Here is a 12,070-nt window from a genome sequence, read left to right as displayed (position 1 = left end):
CTCACATCTTGGGTGTTTCGTTTCAAATTCAATGTGGTAGTGTACAGGGACCAAATGCTAAAAAAACCTATCCTTGTTCCGAAATGTAAAGCCCTGGCTGTATAATGCAGCAAGCGAACAGTCAGTTCTTAAAGGTGATGTGCTCTAAAGCAGGAAAAATAGGCAATTTTAAGGGTGTGATTAAATTTAACAAGGGTTAATGCTATGGCTAGATGACTAGGTCAGATAATCTCAAAACAGCAGGTCATGTAGGGAGGACCTTCCAAAATTAATTTAAGAAATCATGACCAACAGCCTTTTTCCATCTTAAAAATACTGCCAAGCTTAGGAGCATCTTATCCGTATCTGATGCAGAAAAGCTAGTTCATGCATTCATGACCTCCAGACTGGACTATTGTAATGCATTACTAGGTGGTTGTCCTGCATCCTCAATAAACAAGCTTCATCTGGAGATTATGCCAGCTTCATTGGACAAAGGCCAACCCTGCGAGGATCCTGAGGCATTCAAAAACGGACCAGCTCCAGCTGGATTCTGCTTCGTGATGGTTTGGATCTACACATGCCGTGCCTGTGCTTCCAGCGATCCAGACCCCATCTGCCCTCTGCACCTACTGACTAATCCCTCTGCTGAACTGGACTTCATGTTAATTTAAAGAACTTCTGTTATATTCAACCTTCAGCCGCATAACACACATGATGTTATATCATTTCTACCTGTTATCACCCAAATGAGGATAGGTTCCCTGATTGAGTCTGGTTCCTCTCAAGGTTTCTTCCTATTGCCATCTTAGGGAGTTTTTCCTTGCCACTGTCGCCGTCACCCTTGGCTTGCTCATCAGAGGAAATTTATTCATCTTTCATTCAATTATCTCATTATCCTCTAGACACATTTTTCTCACACATCCACATTTCCATACATTTTATTTAAAAAAATCTTTCATTTTGTAAAGCTGCTTTGAGACAATAGCCATTGTTAAAAGAGCTACATGAAAAAAATAGAATTGAATTGAATTGACCAGGGAAGCAGTGACAAGGCCATGAAAATCCCATGCACATGGGGAGCAAAGGCTAGCCCATCTGGTCTGATCTCACAGATATCTAAAAAGTGTTGGTGGCTACAATGTTGTTTATAAGCAAACAGTTCATCACATCACACTGTGTATGGGGCTGAGTAGCGACAGACATGTTATGGTGCCTATGCTGACCCCTATTCACACTTAGAAGCACTTACAATTGGCATATGAGCACCAGAATTTTACCACGGAGCAAGTGAACATGGTGGCCTGGTGTGACGAATATCTGCCTATATCTACAGTAGCTTTACTCAGGGTGACTTACGAATTTATTTTTTTTCCCACATTGCGATACTAATAATAATTATAAAACAGCATGAAAGGAAGGGGAATATTGAAAATTTCCCCCACACTGTTAACAATGTCTTTAATTGTTCTCTCCTATTCAGGTTTAACAATTATTATCAAAAGCATATCCACAGTAAAAATGAAATCTGTTAACACAACTATTGGCACTATATCGGTTTACTGAGCAAATTTAATTTACAGTAGGATTTCGCACATCAGAATATATAACATCTTGCGATTGGTGTTTCTTTGTTCTTCCTCTTTTGGTTCCTCTCTCAGTGAAATTTAAGGCAGCGTAATTCATCTCCAAATTGTCACAATCCTGTAGATATAGATTCGAAATGATAAGAATATACTGTATAGTTATTACACTTTTAGAAGAATAAACCTTATATATGTATTTTATATATTTACCTGATTGAGGGTCTTGTCTATCACAGAACCTCGTTTGAATCTCACTACAGAAAAGAGAATGCAATATTTAAAATATTATATATTTTGCAATCTATTTAATCATAATGCATCTCCAAAGTGAAACATACTTATCATCAACAGTCATATTTTATTTTACTTTTGATGTCTAGCAAGTGTTAATTAATTTCCTATAACAAACTTTTCGACAGTAGCGCATCTACAAATCACAGGTGTAAATTGATGTGCTTGCTCTAATCGGTATTTGTTTCTATGGTAACAATGTTTCATATACTTGTATGTAACTGTTAAGTAAAAATTATGATAATTGTCATGTCATTGTTAAACTTTTGATGTCAGCATATAATAAATGAAAATATATTTATTGCAGAAGCACTTTAGGATATACGGTTATTGGAACATGAATCAACTTTAAGGCCCTACCAGTAACTCTGCTTCACATCAGATCAGAATATCTAATAAGTGATCAGTGATCGAATAGACTCTAATATACCTGATATTATATTTCAGTGGGAATAATCTACTATCATAATAACCTATAGCAATAATAAATAACTTAAATCATAGTAATAATGCAGACTTACTCGTGTTTCTATATATATAGTTTATCAATGCAAGGATCACGATGACACACACTGCCAAAGCTAAAGTGAGGCAGATCACTACAGGACTCACAGATCTCTCTGTTATACAGAAAAAAAAAATCAATATATCAATCCTGCTACAAAAAATAAAACAACACCACTATGATAAACGTATTAGTGTTCAAAACTCTTACAATCGCAAATGAATAACAAATGAATTAAATAAATGATTACACATTTTTCAGTTTGAATGCAAACAAATTTCAACACGTAGAAATCTTGATATTGAGATGCTTGCTGGAAAATAACATTGCTTACATGAGGTACATAGTTGCATTCAGGCTTCAAAATAAGAAAAAAAGTGGCAAAACTTATCAGATGTCCTCATAAAAGTTATCAGCCAAAAAATGAATACATATTTTCCTTTATTAAAAAAAAAAAGTTACCCAGTTGTACCCGTGTCCCGTTCCCAAAAATGATCTTCCCACACGCGGCCACAGCGCAGTAGTAAGTCCCAGTATCACTGAGGCTGAGGATGTTCTTGGAGAAGTTGTACACACAGGTGTGTGTAGAAGAGCCGCTCTCACACTGATGGCTGCTGTTGTGATGAGTGTAAATGATTTGAGGATGGGATTGTGGTGGAGCAGCTCTGAACCAGAGCACTTGGAGTTCTGCTGCTCTGCTCTCAGAGAGAACCGAGCACTGCAGAGTCACTGACGCTCCTGCAGGAACCGAGTCCAACACACCGCTCTGGAACACTGAGACTTTAATATCTTCATCACCTGTTTAGTGCAATATAGATGGTGGAAGAGCTTTTTTTTCTTCTCCTAAATCTAAGACCATTATAATGATGGAAACAAATACACCCGAAAACACAGTTTTAAATATTATGTTTATGAAAATGAAATAGTTTTGCTATGGATGTGAAATTCTCACCTGTTACTGATAAAAATGTTCCATTTCCAAACCATGTAAAAAACTCTCTAAATCCACAGTAATACATGGCTTCATCAGACAGTTGCACATTAAAGATTTTTAAATGGCAGCTCATTTTTTCTTTCTCGATGCTGAATCTTGAAGAATTGAACTCATCTTTGTATTTAGGTTCCTGTTGAACTGTGACCATTACACGAAGCTTGTGTCCTACTTCTTGTTTGTACCAAACGATGTCATCGGTGTTCTCCTCTCTCGGACGAAAACAGTGAAGAATCACATTATCACCGGTGCGAGCAGTGATCACTGAGTTTGGTTGATTCTTTGCATCTGTTGAATCTGCTGTTTTGGAGTAAAAACAGGAAACAAACAAATGTACGAAATTTATTGCACTATCATACATATAGATTTACTTGGAGGTATTAATATAATGTTTTATTCCTTTAAATAAAGTCTAGTTAATAATTTTGAGAGAGATGTTCCAGCAGTGTTTGAAAGTAGTGTTAATTTTTTCCCAGCAATAAATAATCAGCTAATAAATTTGCGGTTCAGTATAATAATACTATTATATTCTAGATGCTCTTTTTAACCAGTTCTATTTTTAGCCTGAACAATGATCCTGATTACAGCAAGATATACTACATACGATTTAAAAAAATATCTGCACACTTACCAGATTTATCACAAAGCATTGCTATAATCCACATCAGTGTGAGCATCTTCAGTCTGAGGAGTGTGTGCAGCATGCCTCCTCTTACTACACTGTCAGATGGTCAAACTGGCCACATCTCACTTTGTGCACAAGGGTTATGACGTGAAACCACAGGATTTTCCACACACGATCTAGGCTCGAGAGATAACATCAGTAGATAACTGAATGTGGCCCCTCCTACCTAAAAAAAAAACAAACAAAACAAAAAAGCCCCCCATGAAACTCTTCAAAAATAATATAAAAAATAAAAATTAAGAAATTAGGTGCACATCCATCTTTTGTGTGTGTGTGTGTGTGTGTGTGTGTGTGTGTGCGCTCATCAGGCTGTTTAGTAAATTAAAAAGTAAAGTAAAAGTAAATCTAAGCTGTATTTTTTTTTTTACTAAAATTGCAAAATTGCAATTTTAAGATCAAAGAACCTAATAGACTGACAGCTCAGGAAATTACATTTTTGTAACTTTTTATCCAAATTGTTAAAATTTAAATTTTCCTTTTCATTAGACTTTTTTTGTATAATACTGTAGTGTTAAATTTTTTTGTATACATTGTCATATTGTCAATGGCATAATACTGAAAATAGAATAATTGTTATTTATATAATAATAAATATATAATTGTTATTAATGGTTTGATTAAATTAACATTATGGCTGAATTTTAATGCTTTTATGTCTCCTATTTTTCATGCTGCTCAGTCATCTACTCCAAGAAAAATCAATACTGCTTTGCACGTCCATCAAGAAAGCCACGCTTAAGGACTCCCCTTACTCTGTCTGGTTGTTACACCTTAACTCTCTAATCTCTCTATTAAAATATCTTCCTAACACAGCTCTCTCCCCTCTACTTTCCTATTACGTTCCCTTCTGTTCACACCTTCTTCATTGCTCACATACCAAGCCGTTTCAGATAGGAAAGGACCCTTTGACCTTAAATACGAGGAACTTTCCAGATTACCTTAGACCAGGGGTTGGCAACCTTAAACACTTGAAAAGCGATTTGGACTCATTACCCACAGAAAAGAAAACAGGAGCCACAAAACCCTTTTGACATCTAAAATTAAGATAACACTGCATATATAAATATATATATATATATATATATATATATATATATAATTTATTTTATTTTTTTATTATTATTATTTTTACCTTTATGTAAACCTTTATGTTGCACTTATGAAATCAATGAACTGCTACAGAGAAAATTAAATCTTATTTCTGCAAAAAAAAGATGCTGAGTTGAAGGTTACTTTAAAATAAAATACTTAATGTCTATTTGAGTCCTTCTCATATTTATTAAATAAAAAGCCAAACTTAAAATATTCACCTGCACCAAACAAAAAATGCAGACTGCTTCTGTGTGCCATCATCCCTTTATCACATGTACTAAAGTGTCAAGTTAGCGGTTGTGATGCATATTTTGAGCACCAAAAAATTTGAAATTTAAATAAAAAAATGAAATCACTGGAGAACAAGTTTGATGACCTCAGAGCCAGAGTAAAGTTCCAGAGAGACATTCGGGACCAGAGAGACATCATCTCCGCTGCTTCACCGAGACATTGTTGAACCCAGCGATGCCGGACCACGCCATCCAGACGGCCTGGTTCTTCTCAGTTCACCGCATGGACAGAATTTTGGAATCAGGGAAGTCAAGGGCAACAGCGCAAGCATTGTTCCTCTTATACGCTCCTGCACACTCAACCAGGAGCTAGTAACCATCAAATGTCATCCTTTTTACCTTCCTCAGGAGTTAATCTTACACATCTCGCACCAGTTTTACGCCAACCTCAAATGCGGAGCACCAAACTTTTATCAGCATATCACTTGCCCCACCAGGGGTGAAAGGACACTGGACAATTGCTACACCACAGACAAGGATGACTTCAAGGCACAATCCACCTGTTTGGGAAATCCAACCACGTCGCCATCTTCCTCTTGCCAAAATATAAACAAAGGCTTAAACAGGAAGCCCCAGTTCAGGGGGAGGTCACGCGCTGGACGGACCAATTGGGGGCTGCTTTACAGGAAGCACTGAATTAGGCAGACTGGGACATCTTATGGTGCAGGTCTGATGATATCAGCGTGTTTTTACGGAAGCGGTTGTGAGATTCATTGGGAAACTAGCAGTATACCCTAGCAGATTCCTGACAAAAAAACACCATCAGAATTTTTCCCAATCAGAAGTGGTGGATGGATAAAACCAGTTAGACCAGTTAGCATCCGTGTTCACAGAGATACTCAACCCTTTACTATCCCAGTCGGTAATCCCTACATGCTTTCAGGAGTCCATATTTGTTCCTGTCCCAAAGAAACCCCATCCTGCTACTCTCAACGATTATCGCCCCGTGGCTCTGACTCCAGTAATGTTGAAGTGCTTTGAGCAGCTGGTCAGAGACTTCATTATCTCTTCACTACCTGACACACTTGATCCGTTACAGTTTACCGTCCAAACCGTTCAACTGATAATGTCATCTCTCACTCACCTGTACATGAGGAGAGGGAATTATGTGAAAATGCTCTGTCAACTACAGTTTAGCATTTACTGTAATACCATAATTCCATCCACACTCCAAAAAGCTGGAACACCTGGGACTCAGGCCATCTCTGTGTCGGTGGATCTCCAATGTCCTGACTGGCAGACCACAAGCAGTAATGATGGGTGGCAATGTCTCAGCCTCTCTCACCCTCAGCACTGGAACCCCCCAGGGTTGTGTTCTGAGTCCGCTGCTGTATTCATTGTAGACTTGTGACTGAGTGGCCACTACCAACTCCACCACCATCATCAAGTTTGATGATGACACAGTTATCGTTGGCCTTATCACTGATATATGTATATATATATATATATATATATATACATACTACCATTCAAAAGTTTTAGGACACTTGCAAATTTCTTTGTTTAGTGATTTATTTTCTACATTCTACAACAATACTGGGGATTTCAAAACTATAAAATAACACATATGGGATTAGGTAATTACGTAACAACAAGAAAAACAACAGTAAGTTGGTATTTTAAGACACAGAGGTCAGCCTTTCTGTGATAGTCCTTGCAAGAACGGTATTGTCAAGTGCATTTGCAAAATCCTTCAAGCACCATAATGAAACTGGCTCTCATGAAGGCCATCCCAGGAGGGCGAGACCAAAACCAACCTCTGCCGCAGATGAGAAGTTCATTTAGAGTTATCAGCCTGAAAAATGACCAATTAACAGCACCTAAGATTAGAGGCGTTATAAAGTCTTTACAGAGCAGAAGTAGCAGAAACATCTCAATATCAACTGTTCAAAGGAGATTAATGCATTTTTTGCATATATATATATATATATATATATATATATATATACAGTAGTACACATATATGGTTCTTTAATGTATTTGAATTGTACTAAAATGCATTCTTTTTCAACTGCCATATACAGTATCCCAAATCACTATGGCCATTAAAAAATACCACAAAAAAACGACAACACATTTATCTTTTTTTTATTAGGTCCGTGGCACAGTCTAAACTTTTATCCTTAATGCGTTTTTCCCCCTTCCGTTACTTTTACTTTTATACTTGAAGTAGTTTTGAAACAAGTACTTTTACACTTTTACTTGGGTAAAAAGCTTGAGTTGAAACTTCTAAAGAAGTCTTTTTAAACCTTAGTATCTATACTTCTACTCAAGTAATGAATGTGAATAATTTTGACACCACTGGTGAGCAGTCAGTTCTTTGAGGTGAAGGTAAGGATATGACATTAACAAGGGTGACATTGCGATGGTTACTGTAGGTGACTGAGTCAGAATATCTCAAAACAGGAGGACCTTCCAAAAATCATCCAAGAAAGGATGACCAGGAAAATAGTGACAAGGCCATGGACAGCCCAAAGGATTATTGAAGCTCATGTGGAGCAAAGGCTAGCCTGTCTCATCTGATCTCACAGAATAGTTACTGTAGCGCAAATTGTTAAAAGATTGATGTGGGTTACAATGATATTTATAATAAAAACAGTTGATTACAGCTTTTTGTGTATGGAGCTAAGTAACCATAGACCAGATATAGTGCCTATGGTGACCCCTGTATCCCATAGGATTCCCCTATGGGAAAAAGAGCTGGTGGTGTGATACTCTGGGCAATGTTTGGTTGGGAAATCTTGGGTCCTGGCAACCATGTGGATGTTACTTTGGAACTTCCCTCTGCCTAAACATTTTTTACCTAAACACCTAATGGCAGGGGCCAATTTTTAGCAGGATAATGTGATGTGACACACTGCAAAATCTGTTTAGAAATTGTTTAAGAAACTTAGTATGGAGTATAAGGTGATGACTTGGTTTTCAAATTTCTCCAAATCAGATTTCAATTTGATCAAACATCTGTAGGATGTGCCAGACAATGACATACAATCCACGGAGGCCCCACCTCACAACTTAAAGGGCGTGAAGGATCTACTCCTAGGTTCTTCATGCCAGTTACCATAGCACAACTTTAGAGGCTTTGTGGAGACCATGCCTCACTAGGTCTGAGCTTCTTTGGTGGCTACACAATATTAGACAGGATGTTTAAAGGTCTCATGTTTTAGGATTTTTTTTAAAACAAGTGTGTTAGTATGCAAAAAGTGTGTTAATGCTCCCCTTGACATACTCCTCAGATGATCTTTATCTTTTAAACTCTCTATGATTCACTCCTCTTTGGAACACACCCTTTTTCTGTTGATGTAAATGAACTACTGTTGACCTGAGAACAAAAGAGCTGAGCACAGCTGAGAGAGAGTATCGTCTTATATGAGGTCACATATGAAGGAAATCTAATAGGCTTGTTTAAACGCTGACCAATGCAAAAGTGTCAGGCAATGTAATAACAGGGAATGTTATTTTTTCATGTTTTTGCTTAAAACAGCATGAGAGGAAGGGGAATATTGATTATTTTCCCCCCCACAATGTCTTTAAATTTGTTTCCCCTATTACTCCTCGACAGAACCAATATTTCAGTGTTTTAATGATTTTAAGATTTTCATTATCAATCAAAATTCAGCCTTACCAATTACCATCAGAATCATATCTACAGTAAAAATGAAATCTAATAACGGAACTATTGGCACTATATCGGTTTACTGAGCTTTACTTAAGTTACAGTAGGATTTCGCACATCAGAATATATAACATCTTGCGATTGGTGTTTCTTTGTTCTTCCTCTTTTGGTTCCCCTCTCAATGAAATGTAAGGCAGCGTAATTCATCTCCATACTGTCACCATCCTGTAAATAAAGATTTGAAATCATTAGAATATACTGTATAGTTATTACACTTTTAGCATAAATATTTTAATGTAGAGAAACCTTATATACGTATGTTATATATCTACCTGATTGAGGGTCTTGTCTATCACAGAACCTTGCTTGCGTCTCACTACAGAAAAAAGAATGTAATATTTAAAAATCTATGTAATCACAGTGCATCTCTATAGTAAAACATAGACTATTTTACTTCAAATGTCGAGCAAGTGTTGATTAATTTCTTATAACAACCTTTTCAACAGTAGCGCATCTACAAATCACAGGTGTTAATTGATGTGCTTGCTTTAATCTGTAATTGTTTCTATGGTAACAATGTTTCATATAATTGCATCTAACTTTTAGGTAAAAATTATGATTATTGTCATTGTTGATGTCAGTATATAATATACGAAAAATATATTTATTGCAAAAGCACTTTAGGATATTCAGTTACTGGAAAAAAATTGACTTTATGGTTCTAACAGTAACTTTGCTTCACACCAGATCAGAATATCTAATAAGTGATCAGTGATCTAATAAACGTCTGATCCAGTGTCAATTTCAGTGGAAATAATCTACTATTATAATAGCCTATAGTAATAAATAACTTAAATCATAGTAATAATGCAGACTTACTCATGTTTCTGTCTTTACGAGTTACAACAAACATCAATGCAAAGATCACGATGACACACATTCCCAAAGCTAGAGCGAGGCAGATCACTACAGGATCCACAGAACTCTCTGTTATACAAGAAAATAATCACAATATTGCTGCAAGAAATAAAACAACACAATAATAATTCTATTAGTGTTTAAAACTCTTACAACTGCAAATTAATTACATAAATTATCACACATTATGCACCATTCGTCTGTTTGAATGCAAACAAATTGCAACAGTTTTGAAAATCTTATATTAAGACATTTATTGGAAAACACACTTTCATTAGACACATTGTTGCTTTTAGGTTTTTGTATGATAAATTTACTTAATAAGTAAATAAATAATAATAATAATAATAAATGTCAAATTCAGATGTAGTTTTTAAAAATAAAAATATATTGTAATTATGCAATTAAAATTGTGGCAGAACATATCAGATGTCCTCATATGATTTATCAGCCAAATAAAAAAACACATTTTACTTTATTTAAAAAAAATAATAATTACCCAGTTGTACTCGTGTCCCGTTTCCAAAAATGATCTTCCCACACGCGGCCACAGCGCAGTAGTAAGTCCCAGTATCATTGAGGCTGAGGATGTTCTTGGAGAAGTTGTACACACAGGTGTGTGTAGAAGAGCCGCTCTCACACTGATGGCTGCTGTTGTGATGAGTGTAAATGATTTGAGGATGGGATTGTGGTGGAGCAGCTCTGAACCAGAGCACTTGGAGTTCTGCTGCTCTGCTCTCAGAGAGAACCGAGCACTGCAGAGTCACTGACGCTCCTGCAGGAACCGAGTCCAACACACTGCTCTGTGATACTGACACTTTTACATCTCCATCACCTGTTTAGCGCAATATAAATAGTGGAAGAGCTTTTTTTCCACCCTAAATCTGAGACTATTATAATGATAGGAACAAATGCACCTGAAAACACAGTCTAAAATGTTATGTTTATGAAAATAAAATAGTTTAGTTATGGATGTGAAATTCTCACCTGTTACCGATAAAAATGTTCCATTTCTAAACCTTGTAAAAAACTCTCTAAATCCACAGTAATACATGGCTTCATCAGACGGTTGCACATTAGAGATTTTTAAATGGCAGCTCATTTTTTCTTTCTCGATGCTGAATCTTGAAGAATTGAACTCATCTTCATATTTTGGTTCCTGTAGAACTCTGACCATTACACGAGGCTTGTGTCCTACTTTTTCCTTGTACCAAGCGATGTCATCTGTGTTCTCTCTTGGTCGAAAACAGTGCAGAATCACATTATCACCGATACGAGCAGTGATCACTGGGTTTGGTTGATTTTTTGCATCTGTTGAATCTGCTGTTTGGAGTAAAAGCAGGAAACAAATAAATGTTTATAAAAATTTATTCCACTATCATACAAATACACATTTGGTGTATTAATATAATGTTTTATTCCTTTAAAAATTTCGGCTAATAATTTCGAGAGAGATGTCCCAGCAGTGTTTGAAAGTAGTGTTTACTTTTCCCAGCGATAAATAATCACCTACTAAATTTGCAGTTCAGTATAATAATACTATTATATTCTGGATGCTCTTTTCAACCAGAGCTTTTTTTTTTAGCCTGAACAATGATCCTTATTACAGCAAGATATACTACATATGATAAAAAAAGACCTGCACACTTACCAGATTTATCACAAAGCATTGCTATAATCCACATCAGTGTGAGCATCTTCAGTCTGAGGAGTGTGTACAGCATGCCTCCTCTTACTACACTGTCAGATGGTCAAACTGGCCACAATTCACTTTGTGCACAAGGGTTATGACGTGAAACCACAGGATTTTCCACATACGATCTAGACTAGAACGATAACATCAGTAGATAACTGAATGTGGCCCCTCCTACCTAAAAAGACCAAACAAACAAACAAACAAATAAACAAAAAAAAAAAAACCCTGAAAGTCCTTAAAAATAATATTTAAAACAAAAGAAAGAAAATAGTTGCCCGTCCATTAAGCATCTTTTTGTTTGTATGTGTGTGAATCAGGCTGTTGAAGTAAAAGTAAATCTAAGATGTTTTTTAAATCTAAAATTGCAAAGTTGTTGGTTGTGTTTTTAATGTTTTAGATAAAAAAAAAAACTAATACACTG

The 12,070-nt window shown here is 36.2% G+C and overlaps 2 protein-coding genes across 2 annotated transcripts; both read right to left on the bottom strand.

The window, feature by feature from the left end:
* Nucleotides 1–1,551: 1,551 nt before the first annotated feature.
* Nucleotides 1,552–4,053, bottom strand: LOC128531806 (uncharacterized). Its single transcript, XM_053505955.1, has 6 exons — nucleotides 3,984–4,053; nucleotides 3,314–3,652; nucleotides 2,824–3,159; nucleotides 2,378–2,476; nucleotides 1,776–1,819; nucleotides 1,552–1,683 (listed from the first exon to the last, which is right to left on the bottom strand). The coding sequence occupies exons 1-6, from the start codon at nucleotides 4,027–4,029 to the stop codon at nucleotides 1,552–1,554; spliced, it is 996 nt and encodes a 331-aa protein (XP_053361930.1). The 5' UTR covers nucleotides 4,030–4,053.
* Nucleotides 4,054–9,128: 5,075 nt separating this feature from the next.
* On the bottom strand, nucleotides 9,129–11,714 carry LOC128532247 (uncharacterized). Its single transcript, XM_053506488.1, has 6 exons — nucleotides 11,605–11,714; nucleotides 10,941–11,276; nucleotides 10,453–10,788; nucleotides 9,915–10,022; nucleotides 9,368–9,411; nucleotides 9,129–9,260 (listed from the first exon to the last, which is right to left on the bottom strand). The coding sequence occupies exons 1-6, from the start codon at nucleotides 11,675–11,677 to the stop codon at nucleotides 9,129–9,131; spliced, it is 1,029 nt and encodes a 342-aa protein (XP_053362463.1). The 5' UTR covers nucleotides 11,678–11,714.
* Between the last annotated feature and the right edge of the window lie 356 nt (nucleotides 11,715–12,070).

This window comes from Clarias gariepinus, chromosome 10, assembly GCF_024256425.1.
Source record: "Clarias gariepinus isolate MV-2021 ecotype Netherlands chromosome 10, CGAR_prim_01v2, whole genome shotgun sequence".
Classification (NCBI taxonomy): Eukaryota; Metazoa; Chordata; class Actinopteri; order Siluriformes; family Clariidae; genus Clarias; species Clarias gariepinus.
The sequence above is the reverse complement of the archived record's forward strand: the minus strand, read 5'-3'. Positions and strand labels throughout refer to the sequence as shown.